The 17,483-nt window shown below is 35.2% G+C and overlaps 2 protein-coding genes across 2 annotated transcripts in view; both read right to left on the reverse strand.

Annotated features, from left to right (window-relative positions):
- Nucleotides 1–4,929, reverse strand: part of LOC117114028 (cysteine-rich hydrophobic domain-containing protein 2-like) — a 31,993-nt gene extending 27,064 nt beyond the window's left edge. The window contains exon 1 of the mRNA XM_033257558.1: nt 4,777–4,929. Within this exon, the coding sequence (XP_033113449.1) occupies nt 4,777–4,898 (122 nt within the window). The 5' untranslated portion in view covers nt 4,899–4,929. The remainder of the gene's footprint in view (nt 1–4,776) is intronic.
- Nucleotides 4,930–9,174: 4,245 nt separating this feature from the next.
- On the reverse strand, nt 9,175–15,534 carry LOC117114034 (proteasome maturation protein-like). The gene is made up of 4 exons (XM_033257566.1): nt 15,397–15,534; nt 14,107–14,208; nt 13,205–13,298; nt 9,175–11,019 (listed from the first exon to the last, which is right to left on the reverse strand). Exons 1-4 carry the CDS (start codon nt 15,484–15,486, stop codon nt 10,952–10,954), a joined length of 354 nt encoding a protein of 117 aa, XP_033113457.1. The 5' UTR covers nt 15,487–15,534; the 3' UTR covers nt 9,175–10,951.
- Nucleotides 15,535–17,483: the final 1,949 nt, after the last annotated feature.

Raw genomic sequence — 17,483 nt, forward strand, 5'->3', positions numbered from 1 at the left:
TAGCCTATGTCCCACTTTAAATGTGATAATTATGGTATCCAATAACATTAATAATAAGCAGGCATGACTATGGTATGTAAATTCAAATGTGAGGTATCTTGGTAAAATTATGTTGTAGAACAATAAATATATTCAAGAAAAATGAAGTCATGTTTTAATGAAATGGTTTCAGGTTTTTTGATAAATTTTATAAATTTCATGATAGAAATTTTTTGAGTAAATTACTGTACTGTATACTAAGACTGTTGTTCAGAATAAGCCAATTCTGTTTGGGTGTAACTAATATGTATTGAAGTCATATTTTTGATGAAATTAGGGTTTCAGGTTTTTTTTTTTTTTTATATATTTGATAACTTTCATGATAGAAATGTTTTGAGTAATCATATCTAAGACTATTGTTCAATATTTTGATCTTTTATTAGATCATCATCAGGAATGATTCATGTATAAATATTGAATCACAATGACAAGTCTTACGTTATTTGGAGTATGTTTTATACCAAGTTATCTAACACTTATCAGTGGACCTACTGGTTTCCAAACAATATATGTTTATGTCGATCGACCTTGGATGCAGGCATGTACATTTCAAACCACAAATTGACTTGGGTAGAAAAAAATTTTACTTTATTTTTTAAGGTAATTTTTTTTTTCAAAGTGTTTTCAGAAATTCAAAAATAACATACTAAACTTACTTAACTTACAGGAACTTAATTTAAACATGAAAATAAAACATTTGATGTAGACTCAAAAACAATTATATAAGTTTTATAACATTTCAAACCACAAATTGACTTTGGTAGAAAAAAATTTTACTTTATTTTTTAAGGTAATTTTTTTTTTCAAAGTGTTTTCAGAAATTCAAAAATAACATACTAAACTTACTTAACTTACAGCAACTTAATTTAAACATGAAAATAAAACATTTGATGTAGACTCAAAAACAATTATATAAGTAAATCATTTTTCATGTTTGCTATTATAGGGACTAATTTTCTGACTAACAGTGAGGTGACAACACCTCGCACGGTCCTTGTTGATAATCAAGACATTTCAGAATAGGTCCCTAGGGGCCCACGGCTCTGACTGTCCTCCACCTGATTGTAGTTTTTAATAGTTTTAATAACATTTTTTTCTTAACTGTATTTATATTTTTGTATATTTACTTTCTATTTTTTGTGTATTTTATGTTTTATAGTTTTAAGTGATACAGTGGTTATAGTATGTCCAATATTGATATTGATATTTTTTTTGACAGTTTATATATCTTTAAATCAAAGGTTATTAGTACTTTTTAATGTATTTTTTATATCTATTTTACATAAACATTTTATAAATGCATTTTTGTGTTTTTATATATTTTAACCTGTTAGTGGCGGTTGTTATCGCTGTTCGTTAGTACAAATAAAATAATAAACGAATAAAATAATATATAAAATAGAATAAAAATATGTGCACACTAAAAGTAAGACAGCAAGTAAAGAGACTCAGTCTGCAGGATCTTTACCTTTTCCGTAGGCATTACATAATTTATGTGGGCTCAAGTAAATAATCACACTATTGATCACACTTCAATAGTGAAATACAATAGGAATTGCATCCCTAGATGCAAGAATCCACACAAATGAAATCTAACCCATCACAAAAATATGCTAATTATTGCAGATAGCATCAGGCAACATAATCACATGCTTAAAATGAGATGCAGAAATTCTTGGAAATGACAGCAATCTTGGCAACAGAGAATAATGCCTGAATCCATGTTGATAAAGGAAAGAGGACAAAATGAACAGGAATGAGATTTCTTAAACTCAGCAGTAATAAATTACACGCTTAAGGCACTTTCGGACAGAGCTACACAGGGATGTACAGTAGTTATGCTGGGCAGAGATTGAAGGGGGCCACCCGGTCTCTAAGTTTTCCACCCAGTCTAAAGCTTATTTCCTGGCCCTCCACCCACCATTAATAACCCGCTTGGCCATCCTTAAAATCCACTCATTAATATTAATTTGAGTTTATACCAATGTTATCACCCACCCAACCTTAATAAGTCTATAGTACCACCCATCCTTATTTTTCTACAGCTACAACCCTGTACATTACAGTACCACAATATTCACAACAATGCCTTCTGTATAAAAGCTCAGAACTAACCACAGCCGCAACATTGGGGTGACGCTATGTTCTATCTCGGACCTACTGTAGATATTACTGCATTATTTCTACTATGGTGCGTTGTGGAGTGTGGCTAAAATGAAAGCAGGTCACATTCCTGCCAATATTACACCTCTTTTTAGCAATTTTCTATAAACAATAAAGCATGCCCTCGGTCAGTGATGAAAAAAAGATTAATCAATGGCAGTCTCTCAGTATGCGTGATCTATTCATACAGAAAGGCTTTATATTACGGCATATATATATTATCGCAATATTTGATTGGTGTGAATGATCCATGTCAGTAAGTTTACTGGTATTTTACCATAATATTGCTAAAACCTCTATGAAAATGGCTAAAGAACAGTCAGCCGCAAACATCTGACTGGTGAAATTACTTTCAAACTAAAAACAATAGTCATTAGAAGGAACTTCACTTGGGATCAAATATCCGTATTATTTTGGTTGAATCATAATGAAAGGAAAACAAGACTAACCACATGAATTATTCAATGACCATTCACTAGGCCTACAATTTAATGGTAGGCAAGCAGGTACAGTACAGTAGTATGTTGAAATGTCTACAGACACAGGACTGAACAGTAGGCCTACCGTATAATTCTGTTCAAAGTTGTTCAATCAATATTGTTTATCAGCAAGATTAGACAATTAGTAATCCTCATGGATGGACTTCAGCTTAACCTCAAATCCAGAATACTCCGTGCTAAAAATGGTTGCCGCTTGTAACCGCTTGTAATTTCATAAACCTTTCCACTCCACAAAACATTCAGTACACTTTCCCCAATATACATTTTCACTGAAAACATAGTCCTTCTATCATCTGAGTGACCACCAATGAATTTTAACATACTGTGTGGATATTGGTGCTAAATTACAGTAGAACCCCTATTAGGAGACATCTTCAGGACCAAAAAAAATGTGTCTCCTTAACTATAGAGGTGACCCCTGTATAGGGGTTGTCTGTGGTGTTAATATACCTTCCATTCATTTTTTGACCAAAAAAGTGGCCCCTAAATAGGGGTGTCCGTGTCCCCTTAACAGGGATATCCCAAAGGAGTGGTGCTATCTACCCACAGATTTTTTTCTGAGCAGAATTCCAAGGATACATACTCTTAATTATTCAATTGCAAGTTGTTACATATAAGGAAAAATCCTGGTATCATAACTGGCAATGTTATTTAACACTCTAACACATCCAGTATCAACAAGTTTTTATAGTACCAATGAAAAGGAAACAATTTTTAATGGCTTATCTGAACAGGAAGCATGGGGTGTAAAATCTTGGTGCTTAAGGAAGCTTGTTCCCTGGGTCAATAGTACAGTAATGAGTTTTTATTGTATCGTTTTCACATCTCTTGATTAAACACTGATTTGGACGGTGCAAACACCAGAGGATAACCTACAAAAGCCAGAAGAAGACTTCCTTCTAGTGAAGTCCTTCTAGTGTTGATTGAGCAGGGTCGACTGTAGAATCAATCCCCTATTCTTTTATAGTAGTGCAATGCGTTCTGTAACATGCATGTGGCCCATTTTGCACACAGGACCAAACAGCTTAACCCGCTCATCTGAAAGACGGTGCACTTTTTATACTTGTCTTTCAGCCCACCAGCTAAACAAAACACAAAAGCAGCGATGAGAACTGACCAAAGGACTAAAGAGAACTCCATGGTTCAGCGTACACACCAGCGTACCGCCACTGAACTCTGCAGTTCAGCCAACTGAGCTATGCTGATGACAAGAACTTCTTTACTTTGAAAAGTGTGATAATAACAGTACTTTGTATATGAATAATTTTTTTTAAAAAGCACATGGTACACTTTTAGTTATAAGTTATATGACATCCTCTAATGCCATTTGATAGAAATTTTAGTGATTCATGAATATTTGTTAAATTGATATATATAAAAGTCAATTAATAATTTATTTATAAACAATTTTGTAAATAGAACATACTGCATAGCTAATAATAAACAAGAAATATAGACAAATTGCAATTTAAAAATTAAATTATAAAAAAAAGCTCTGAGCCTTTACATAAACAATAATATATTCCTAATTAGTATTAAAGTCTCTCATTGTGAATAGAATGATTGAGTATTGTTGGACAAATGCTGACAAATTTGTGCTCAGTAGTCAGTAGTCAGTGTCTGTCTGTCATTCTAATTTAATTATCTCTTGTTGATCGATATGATTCTAGTTACTCTCGGTTTAGGCCTAGCGCATACATACAGACAACGGCGCTAATGCACTTTAGTACTCCACCTCTAAGCCTACCTTAACCTCAACTTCAATCTTGCTATCCTAATGTTAGGGTTAGGGTGGAGTACTAAAGTTCATTAGCGTCCAGACAACTTCTAGAGCGATTATAATAACTTTCCTCTTTCCCCGATCCACAACTGGCATAGGGCTAGTCTAGGTCTTAGTAGGCTAAGGCTAGGCCCTACTTACAGTTTACTTGGCCTAGGCCTACTGTAGGCTAGACTACTCTGCTGTATTGTTATATCCTACCTACCCTAGCTAGGCCTCCTAGCTAGGCCTAGCTCGACGGCTTGGATCAAACCGGCATTTACAACACACTAACTAATTACAATTTTAACTTACACGGTGACATAACCAGTTCCTCTTATAATTATTGGATCTGGCAAAGTGTTGATACTCATTTCTACCGGGTAAACATCACTTTCCTCACTGTCCTCTTCGTATATCGTGTCGAATTCGGCCATGATTGCATTTTTGTGTACAAATCGTCGAAATAAAAAACTTTAAAGGAATTATGTACCGTTGGTGGCGCCAATCTCTTTAGAACCAGCAGCTGAGGCCATTTGCTGCGTTAAATAAGTAATATTTATTGTCCAATTACTATTTCATCCATATATTTATACTGTACTGTATTCCATTTATTCAATTTCCAGGTAACAATACATTATCATCATCATCATCATTATCGTCATAATCATCATCATGATCATATTTTTATTTATATATACTTATGTACATATTTCTGTTATATTAAGGGATCATTTTGAGATCGTAAGTATGCCTGCTTTCAATTTATTCAATTTCCAGGTAGCAATGCATTATGATCATCATTTTCATCGTATCATCAACATTATGATCAAGTAACCACATGGAATTCAACAGACCAGCGACTGCCAGGTGCACTAGAAACCATAACCCCCTTTCATTACCAAAGGCCAAGACAAATCACTCATTTTCCCCCCAACACAGCTAAAGACTGGAACGCCCTCCTTTATATTCCTCTACCTCAATTAATAATTCTGTTGCTTTTGTAAGCAAATTGCTAACTATGACTAGTCCCTCCTCTGTCGCCACTTTTCAACCATTGAGTGATACTCCAGCTAGCCGGAGTACCGTATACTATCAAGATCAAGATCATTTTGGAACATTTTTACGGGCCTGTTCTTTAATGGTTTTTTGTTTAAAATGAATACTGGCAGCACTATACGCAAGCTTTCGCCAGCATCGTGTATGTTCCACACAAATATATGTGAACTAATAATACAGGCCCGCCCGTAGCGTGACTTAATTTGTGGGCGGTTCCAGTGGCGGCATCCCCGTCGGAGAAAAAAACCACAATTCGTCGGGGAGAAAAAAAAATTCAAAAAAATTATATGTATTTTGTACATATTAATAGACTCTAAAATCGATTAAATAAGCCTTTGAAACCCTTAAATTGTCATACTTTTGAAAGGTTTTTAGAGGCGCCCGACCACGCCCACTTTTTTCTCGTCGGGGACATCAGCCCTCCCGTCGGGGACCTTGGACCCTCCGCCGGGGAAATCCTGGCGCCGCCACTGGAAGGTTCGTTTCGGTGGAAAGTGGATGCTCATCTCCGACATACTCTGGAGAACACTGTAAATATAGGCCTATTAACTAATACCAATTTTTCGTTTTTAAATGCGGACCTTCTCCAGTTTTTGGGCGGTTCGTCGTAACCCCCTTAACCCCCACCCCCACGCTACAGGCCTGTAATATCATGATTATTATTAAGTTTGAATTAAATTTGGTACAATGTTTTTTTCAGAAAATTACTGTTTTGATTTATCGGGTAAAGACTTTTTTGATAACAGTAGTTATCAGTTCGGTTTTAGCTTGATTCCATACAAACGCTACATGCTATCGTCGACTGTTTTCGGTGATGCGCTGATTGGCCGGTTGGCTGCAACGCAGTACAACGATTGCACTGAAGCGACAATGTAGCGATTGTATGGAAACCAGGCTTTAGACGCCCGATCCTAAGGATAGCAATTTTTAGTAATCTGTTTTGCTCTATTACGTTTGTCCTTTGACATTACTGCACTTGAAAATAACTAACAAAATTACTTAAAACCAAATAAAATGAATGATCCTGATGACAATCAACCACGAGGACGTCTCAATAACACCATTCAGGATGTCGTCAGCAATTGGATGCTGACGTCATCAGTTGGGCACGCGTTCGTTGAGATCCTACTAATTAGGCCTATTATAGGACCCGTGATGGTACAATAATGGGGGAATTATGATACTTTAGGCCTACTGCTGCTAAAAATACCGCAAACGCAAACGAAATCTGGACCGACTGCTGTGTACTGTCAATGATACCAACGCTCATCCATCACTGGATGCCTGCACGAATTTCAGTAGTTTATAACGTCGTTGATGACGTCAGTAAAATCAACACTGTCCATCAATGTTATCGTGTCCGGAATACACGGCTGTAGACATCTCATTGTTTCTTTGGTGTCGCCGACAATTTATGAACTTGTTTTGGTGATAAACCTATTTCGTTTCTCCTTACACTTGGTTTTATGTAGGGCTTCTCCGTATTTCTCAGTTTCTTGGCTGATGATAAATTGAGCTTTTTTAAAGTTGCACGAAAGCACTCTAAAATTTCATTACGAGGCCTATATACTAATATTTATTTTCATTGTCATTATGCTGATGAATGCCTTTATAAGGTACCGTATACATACCGTAGGTTATGTTCCGTACCGGTACTTGCGCGAATAAGTCAATATCAAAATGAGGATATTATCACTTGGACAGATGAGAGCTTCGATCCCTGGACAGACAGTATATTTCCAACTTTACTCTTTTTACATATTTGTCTATACCCAGAGGTGACGGAACTAGGGGGTGCTGTGTTATGGAGAGTAATGTGTGACCGGAAATGGTCTGCAGTCAGTTGGTTGTTACCATGCGCCAGTGATGTTGGAGTATATAGTACAGCAACATGAAACTATTATGCCTAATGAATTAATAAAGTTCAGAGTTTGTCGGGTAGTGAAATGATTATTCACATTTTAAGTGCTCCCTAAATTCATATGTGTAAGCTAAATTACGGTGATTAATTCAATTAGCGAAGATATGGAGACAATTATTTCGAATCCCTCTTTCCAAGAGGAGATGCAAATGCTTTGTGAAAATGAGTACGCCGCGGTACTCATTTTCACAAAGAAATACACACAACTGGTTAGCTAACAATTATGTCAATGTTACATGAACACCTGGGAAGGAAGGTGCAATCACGTTGTTACCTAGCAAACTGTACTGTATGGGGGAGGGGCTGCTGATGTACTGTGTAGCGGGGGACGATGAGGCATAAGACTAGGCCTAACTAAGACAGTGGAATTATATGTGATAGAAAGTACACTTTCGGAAGAAATAAATTAAAATAAGAAAAAAAAAAAACTAAGGATAATTAAGTTACAGATGTAACTTGTTTAAGTATTATACCTGTCTCTTATACACATCTAGATGTGTATAAGAGACAGATACGGGTAGCTGAAGTTTTTCTCGCAAATCTGACTACAAAAACATATCCAAATTTCACGTTCCACTTTTGAGCCCGAGTTGTGCTTCGCACTCGCCGCTGAGGGCGGCGTTCCGGGAACCCTGCGTCTAGTCCTACTCCTCTTTTTTTCCCTGACCTTTAACACATTTTCATCTGATTTTTCAAGAAAAAATACAATGATCCTGCCATCCTGCTAATCTTAATCGGGCCGATCGTCAACAAGCATAACCACTACCCACCACCACTAATTGCATCTGCTATTTTGCTGTTATGTAAATATTCACACATTCTTGTCATGAGCCATGTTCTCTGGACGATCATCTTTTCCGCCTAACCACCATTCGTAATGTCCTTATATAGGACTAATTTTTTTTTCTTTCAAAAAATGCCTCTTGAATTTAATAATTTCCCATAAGAACCCCTCGATTTTCATCATTTCCATAAGCGCCCCTCAATTTCCACTCTGTTTTCATAAGCGCCCTGTTTAAAGAAGCACCCCTCAGAAAGTGCAAAAAATATTTTAAGCGCCCGGGCGCTTATTCGCGCGAGTACGGTATTAAAAAAAAAAAACGCTTCGCGAAGCATTTATTTTTCCTCATCATTCTGAATACCTTCTAATAATGTTCTACTCCAGTAATATTACATTTTTTTTTCTAGAGCCATGGTTGGGATCAATCTTTCAACAACATGCAATAACACATTTTGACGGTAATTACGTGTTCCACATTTACAGTGAAATTAAGGGGCGTTTATTTGGGTATATACCTATTCATTTTACACGAAGAAAAAGGCTCCCTCCAAAACCCTTCTCAACAATAAACGTCTGCGAGTTTATTCGAATAATGCTTATAATTGTTTATAATATAAAAATAATATACTGTACTGTATAATTAATCGCTGGAATCTTTAGTAATGTTTGTGATCATCGATTCTCGTAAGAGCTCAGATGCGCTATGACAGATACTGACGAGATCGACGCAAACAATTCTAATAAAATGACTGATAAATAAAATTATTCGGTATCGTTGTACTGTCATATAGCCTCTATACCACGACGTGTAACCGAAATTAATTTTATATTGAAGTCAATGTCTGTAATAGAAGATCTCACTACTACAGTACTCGATTTAAGATACAGTACTATACGTATTTGTCACATACCACACACCCAAGCCAATATTGAAACAGACATTATATTTTAATTTTTGCTGATATAGACTTTTTATTTAGCACATCATTAAATTGATTATCAGCTAAATAATGAATCCATATTATTGATATTATCTCGTTTTACTTTTATGATGAAAATTAATGGATGTGATACCGCCCTCTATGTGGTTATTTTCTCTGTAAAATTTCTACAGCATACTACGTTTTTTGCATAGGTACGTTTTTTCTATTGTTATGATGTTCGTAAATTGCTACGATGTTCGTAAATTTTGCAATGCATTTCTCTGAACCTTGGTTTGCTTACCTCACGGATTTATACTGCTTATGTTCTCTAGATTCAAGATTTTATTTTTGCTGCTAAAGCAATGAATGAAATGAAACACCAAATAATAATTATTAAAAGTGGGGCACTTGTTCAAATATAACTGTATTCATTTTCTGTTTGGACGTCAATGCCAAGTGCTGACTTAATTGTTGTTTGCAGAATTTTTCTCACAAAGCCCTTCCACTACCCAAGGTTTTACAACACTTCTTTAGAGAACATTAAGGGTTCCAAAATCATCATTATGCTGTAAATAAATGTTTTAACCTTCAAAACATACAAAAAAACACTAAAGTGCACATATTTTAATAATGAGATTCAATTATTTTACTTTCTTTTCAGTCATCAACATTTCAGCAAAAATGTCAATTAAACATATTAAAAGGTAAAGAGTCCACCCCCTTCAACACAAAATTGGGATGATGTTGGGAGGGGGAGGGGGAGGGGGGTTGGTTTATACCCGGGGAATCCCTATTTCAATCAAAAGGTAATTTTTCAGTACTGCATGCCTAATTCAAAACCAATATATTTCATTTTCTTTTTAGATTGTTTATAAAACTATGGTTAGTTACAGTACTCATTCAAACCATACTGTACCCTGGACTTTTGCCCGAGGGAAGGCTAGTACGTAAAATTGGGAGTAAGACTGAGGGTAGGCTTATATCAGAGGTGGAATTATACCAACAGTAATTCTAACTTTTGTGACATTTCAAGCAAACATAATGAAGTAATTACTGTAGTAAAACATCATAAAAACAGAGGAATGGAAACTGTCATTTGAGTACTTGTTGCAACTACAACACCAGCAAATTTACTTCACGATATTTCATCATTACTTCACGATTATTATTAAGTCTGGAGAAGAATTAAATGCAACAATGTGCGTAACAGATGATTTCTAATGATTGTCGATGACAGTCTTCCATCGACAATCAGCAGACAGCAGTGCATCTTCAAGTGCTCAAATGGACAACGAATGGAGATTGATTCGTTGATTGACGAAATTATCACTAATGGCTATGGATGTGAGCTATAGCTAACATCATTCTCTTTATTGGCTTAAAAAAAACTGTAGCGCAACATCTGTCCCATGAGCATGTTACTTAACTGAGCAGTTCGTAGTATAATACTAAACAGTCCGAATTATGAGGGCTCACTGTTGGATTTGAAGTCTGCGCACTATGTTGTTTAATAGCAACAGTGTGTGAACGTGTAGAAACGAACTGCTTGAATGACATGTTGTGGTTTCCTAAATACAGAGTTAGCATTTCAGTATTGAGTTTTTACTTGTTAGTCCATTTCTTAATCTTGATTCCAGGAGTGCACATCTAAAGCACTCCGACATTTTATATATACTTGACTTAATTTTCATACTAATAGTTTAACATATTTGAAGTAGTCCAAAATAATAAAATTTCAGACAAATAGGAAAAGATGCCTGTACGTGAAAGGCTAAACTAAAGCTGGTTCAACATAGATGGTGGTGTTCATAGCAGTCCAAGTTTCCTCTCCATCATTGCTTGTGGGTGACCCATGACCTCAGCATCATAAGGAGCTAAAAAAAAAATGAAAATCAAGATTAAAATTATGTTGTAAAATTAATATAAGCTTGAAAAAAAAAAATGGAATGAAATTTGACAAGTAAATAAAGGGTAAAAATACAATATAATGTTCAGGAAAGTAAAGGTCAAAACTGCATTCAAATGTTTGTTGCACAGGACACCACGTACGACAAGTGTAAAGGTCATATGATTTAAGACGACTTCGTTGATAAAGTTATCGATACTTTCAGGTTGTAAAAACTAAAGAATTTAAAGTAGATTTTATTCAAATTCATGCAGAATTAACTGTGAGTAGTAGACAAGGTTAGAAAAATTTTAAGTCAATGGACTTTCTGCATGAACGCATTAAGTGAACGCGCCACAGGAAAGATAATGGTGTTGCGACACACTCAATCTCTTGCCATACTTCCTATATATTAACGACGAGGCAGACGCATGTATTACGCCACTTAGACTAGCCCTACACATGAAATCTTGTGAGACAGCGAAAGCCTGTTGAGAATGCCGACAAATTACATAATCGGCATGCTTCTTGACAGGGCGGGAAAAATTAATTCGCTTTGGGAAAAATGGTGAACGAAAGATATTTAAGGGGGATTGTTTGAATTTGTAAGTGAAAAGTTTATCAAGAAACTAACTCTATGTGTCAAGTCAATAAACTTGAAAAATATAAACCCAACTGACAGTTCTTCAGACCTGACAAAACCCAACTGAAAGTTGGGCGAAACTGTCATCCACAAAATAACAGCGAGTATTGATTTATTTGAAGAAATTTCTCTAAAGAACTTGTATTTGACAGGCTCTGGCAAAACCCTCCATTTGTCACAATTTCGAATTTTCCACAATCACCCAAACCATTCATCATTAGAATTAGAATTTTGAAGATTTTCATGTTTTTGCATTTTATAAAAGGAGATAAATTGAACTTTTATGCAAAATTTTAATCATTGAAAAAATATTAAAATTATTTTTGTAATACAAATCTCAATAATAAACTACTGATTTTGAAATGCTTCCTCAAAATCTACATGGCTGATATCCAATAATTTAAATATCCATAACTTCAATAATACCCAACTAATTTCCATCAAATAAACACTGTTTTAAAGAAGACTTAATACAGAATCAAAAAACACCAAAAACTCAATATAGAGGAAACCAGAGGAAACATTTTTAATATTAAAAATGTATATAAAGTATGTTAATAACTTTTAACAAAAAATATAATTTTGTAACACAATTGTGTTTACTCTTCACCCTTCACAATTGTGTTTACTCTTCACCCTTCCCTATGCTGCTGAATGCTGGGCTTTCTCAGAAAAAGACAAAGCAAGATTTGACGCTTTTGATATGAGATGCCAAAGAAAGTTTCTGCGAACAGTTTCGTCACAACATATCTCCAATAAAACTATCAGATCCAGGACTAAACAACCGCAACTTGCATCCATTTCGAGAAAAAGTCAACTAGAAATGTTTTGCCACATGCATGGAGTAAATGGATTCTTAAACTTCTTTATAATTGGAACCCCACACGGAAAAGGCATTAAATAAAGATCTATTTAAAGCTACTAGGAAAATGACATCAAGCAAGATTTAGAGTTTGGTGGAAGAAGCTGAGATTGAAACCAATGATCGAAAGATTTCTGCAGCGTGTGCAGAAAATCATGATGCAGTTCAGCATCAGCGTTTAGAAATTAGAATCCAAATAAGGCAGTTAAGCCGGGCGTTCACTGCGTCATACGACGTACGACCATAGGCTGACGAACTCCACTCCCATTGGGCGCTTGATGACGTGACACCGTCTGCTTATTGTCGGTGGCTGCCTGAACGGATCGTCATTAAAAGAATGATCCGTTGGTGCGCATCATGGTGTTGTGTTCCCAACAGAATCTTGTCAGCCGAAGACCGTGAAGCGCGGTGAGTACTCGGCTCTAAATATTACAATTTCTATATTCTCTGCATAGAGTAAACCCTTATAATGGTACTACATCAGGGAATATAATTTCTTTTGATCAATGTCTAATTAGATGTTAAATGTGTTGAAGAAGTTTGAGAAATGATGATGGTTCGTGCAAGGATGAGCAATGGCTGATAGGAAGAAGGACTGGCAATGGCTTTGGTGTTGAAAACAGATGAAATAAAAAGGAAATAAAAATGTCATAATATTGGGATACTTGCCATTAAAAACATCCTTGACATCAATGGTTTCGTCTTCTCCGGTCAAGGTTTCAAGACCAACATTTGTACTTGCAATACAAGGTCCTTTAGGTATCTAAAGTTCAAATGAAAGAAAGTTTCTTTTACCCCATTATCTTATCAAGCAGTGAGTGATAGTCTCCCAACAAAATTAGAACGGACTCCAGCACTCCTGGGTGAAAGCTAAAGTCTGCCGGTAGGCTTATGGTAGCCCAATACCCACAATTATATTTGCATAATGTTTTTAATACAATACTGTATTGACAATTCTACATGTTACCATTCATCTACATTTTCCCCTTCACAAAACCACTTCCTTCCAGCAGAATATCTAATATACTGGTGGAACAATCTCCCCAACCCCTTTTTAAATTCTACTAAGGAACAGTATTAAGAAAAGCTCAGTTCGAGACTGAAGAAACAGATTATAAAATAATTTTCCTTTCCCTTTACCCCTCACCGATCCCTATTACAAACTCTTTCACTTTATTTGTCCTTTTAAAATAATCTGCATTTTTAAGCATCCTTGTTTTGTCTGTTTTGTCTTTTGTCTGTTTGTCTGGTCTTGTCACCAGTCTCGTCACCCCTTTCCTCCTTCAGGTCTTGTGCTGTTCTTTTTTCTTCAATCGAGTGTTGTTTTTTTTTTCTGTCTTTTTTAGTCCCCCTCAAGCTCTGCTTTTTAGGATTCCAAATCTCAAACTTGTTTCAAGAAATGTAATATTTTGTAATTTTAATTTGTTTGAAAAATGAATGTTTTTTTAATTGCTTCCACGTCAGCCGGCGTAGGCATCACCATGAGTAACACAATACAATTAGAAGAAGCATGATACTCAGTATATTAGGTAGTTAAAAAAATAATAATCAGTAAGCTAGGAGGCACTTACCTGTTTGAGCATGTGTTGCTCTAACCTTAGCTTCAGAGGTGCATGAAGTCCCTGTGTGTTTCGTAGCATCTGCATGGTGATTTCTTGCTGGTTTTCAACATACTGAAAAAAAGAAGGAAAAGTAAAAAAAAAAACAGAAAACTTCAGAATAGTCTTGAATTAGTAGAAACTTAGGCCCCCTACTTTCAATCTAACAGCCAACTCAGTGTGTTGGATGGTGTTGTACGACACAGCCCAACGTGATTTATTATCGCGGACAGTCCTTAGGTCATCGTGAGAATAAACATGTTTAATATTCAACGACACACCTGTCCCCGACGCAGACCTATCGTTTCAGCGTTTAACTCACACAGACAACAAATTGTGTCAGGCTGGTTCATATGATACTGTCTGAGCTGGGCCCCCTCTCCACCTCCATTTCTTGGTTTCTACAATAACACTGATGATAAAAATAATGTATATTACTATGGCTAACGACAGGTACGTTTTCTCCAATATAAAGACTTTTTCTATGAATGGAATGACCTGTACGAAACACGAATTCCTGTAGACCAAACCAGTACCGTTACGATTTTAATCGTGTGGGAAATATCCTCAAGATATATTAACTTATTTATACTATATTTTTCTTTTCTACAATATAAATTATTACTGTCCCCTATAAGTTTGAGACTACACATATTCAACTCCCCCTTTCTATGTTTCTACTAGAATACTGATAAAAATAATTAATGTATATTAGTTATACTTATTTATACTATATTTTTATATTCACACTGTAATTTCTACAATATAAATTATTACTTTCCCCTATAAGTTTGAGGTTTCACATATTCTATGAATGATGTTCAGAACAATAATGTGTTTAGGCATGTGGAAAGCGACAAATCCAAAAATTGTTAAATTAATTTAATTCTTAACATCCTACTCGAAGAAAGGTATAGTTAAGTATGTCTTATTATTTGCCTGATTCATTTTACAAATTATCAGATGTCTATTTCAGTCAGTGAATTTATGACTGAGTGAGAGTAAATTTTGTTTCGGATTTCACTTATTCTAAAATGTTGGACTGGATTCGGATTTCTTCGGTTCCACCCTTTTTCCGAACTTTTCCTCCATGTTTTTAATATTCAAAATCTGTAATTAAAACGTTAAACACTCTCTTTGTGTCTTAAAAAAATCAGTTTACAAAATATCAAAAATGTTTTTTTTTTTTTTGGCTTTTTTTTTTCTGGCTTTAATACTATAAAGCATAAAAAATCACTACAGTATTTCAGTAGCCATGCTTACATGCTTTTCAGAATACTCCAATGGATGAGCTGGGGTCAATTTACTCTTGGCATCAGATGGCCTGAAAAAACAAAAGATTAAAAATGACATTATCCAAATATACTAAATGCAATAGCCCCCTCTATAGTTGAGTCTGGAAGGTATGGATTCTGCTAAAAAAAACAATGAGTTTATATGAACGTAAAATAAACTTTGAAATATTTGTACTAGTCGCAATTTTGGTATAGAAATTACATAAAACACTGACTAAACAAGTCTGAGTTTAGTGCGGCTAAAAATGGATGGTACAGTAAGAAATTACGCCAGTAACATGTGAGAGAGATTAAGAAGCAGACACATTTTGGACAGCAGGTGATGCGGAGAAAGCTCAAGACTGTTGTGTAACATGTTGGCTAAAAGGGATGCGAGTCCGACAGGGTTCACCCAGGGCACCAAGGATGCGAGTTCATGTCCACACCTGTCTAAACATACCACTATTGTATTGCATATAAATCGCCGGCAGTGGTTGCCAGAACGTGAACTCTCGCTCTGGAGGTTAAGGACAAAACCCGGGAAGTACAAAACCCGGGAAGTAATGTTCTAAAAATAAATTTCATAGGTTTGTTCGTGTTTCATTACAGTTGATGGGAATGATTTTCATTATAGTGACACCCTTTATGCCTTGGCAATTGGGATGGAACTAGAAAAACAAGACTTGGCTTGTTAAAAACATACATATTTCCGAATAATCACCAGTAGAGGCCTGACAAAATACGTTCACAATCGAATATTAATTTTGTTGACATATTATGACGTGAGAACAGCAAAAGTCATATATAAACTTTGCCTTCAGTAAAGCAATATTGTTTATATATGTAATATTAAAATTATCTATGCACAATGTTAATTTTTACATCTTAATGCTAGACTGAAAATATGAAGTCGTTCTAAAGCCTAGGTGAAACAAAATCTAAACTAAGTATTAGAATTTTGAAACCTTGCTTTAATTTCAACATGGGAGAATATTTCTCCATGATTTCAACAAAAGGAGGAAATAAGAAATGCAAAGTTCAATACTGCCCTCACAAGTGCCTACAAATAGATTGTACCTGTTGCAGATCAATCAAAAAACATTTTTAAAAATGTCTCAAAATATGTCCTGCTAAAGGTCACATTATCTTTTAAATATGACTACGTTAATGGGAAAACCAGAGCCACGAGGGAGGAAGATGTTCGCTTATTATTGAATTATACAGAAATCTATGGGCCAAGAAAGGTTTTTTTTGAATTGACAATTAAGTTTTGGTTAAAGAACAGAAGCCATGTCTAGATTGAGTCATCCTACAGGAGCCTGCTGCCCCTAAGCTGGGTGAAGAAGCTACCGGCATGGCTGGGTGAAGCAAACGCTGGCCTGGAGTGATTCAACTCTACTTCCACCCCAGCACACGCCCTGTGTAAAGTTATTAAATCCAGTCCAACTTTGGCAAACAGCCAGCATTCTATACAAATGTTAAATAATCTATTGTAAACTACAGTACCTCAGAGCTCTTGAGAAATGCATTTACAATATAAGTTATTTGTTATACTTTAAATAATACTATAGTGAAGGAAATGAATTGCTTTGTTTTGCTGAAATATTTTAAGTTAATGAGTAAAACCAAGTTATTTCATTGTTTGCTTAATGATTTTTTTGTAAGTGCTTTACTTTATAATTTTGAAAAATCTGTTCAACTTATTGTCTCTTTAGTAAGTTGTAAGGTAAATGTAAAGACTCGAAACCTGAAGCAGGCCGGAGTGCCCGTCTCTCTCTTACTTTAGCATTTGGGCCAGACTGTGCAAGTAAGTTGTACCTAGTGCTATATCATATTCTACAGTGAATTTACAAATATGGAATAAATTAAATTTCATTATTATTATTATTATTACTAGAGTACTGTCTAATATTACTGAAATGATTAGGTAAATAAAAATATAACATTATCATTTTATAACATATTTATTTAGTTTGGAATAAAACAGAAAACAGCAGGCAATGGCTTAAAACATTTGCTTACAAAAAAATTAAAATAAAAAAAAATAGAAATTTAAAAAAAATGAACTATTGTACA

Source organism: Anneissia japonica, unplaced genomic scaffold (assembly GCF_011630105.1).
Source record: "Anneissia japonica isolate Jap-2015-1 unplaced genomic scaffold, ASM1163010v1 scaffold288208_len475333_cov186, whole genome shotgun sequence".
Classification (NCBI taxonomy): Eukaryota; Metazoa; Echinodermata; class Crinoidea; order Comatulida; family Comatulidae; genus Anneissia; species Anneissia japonica.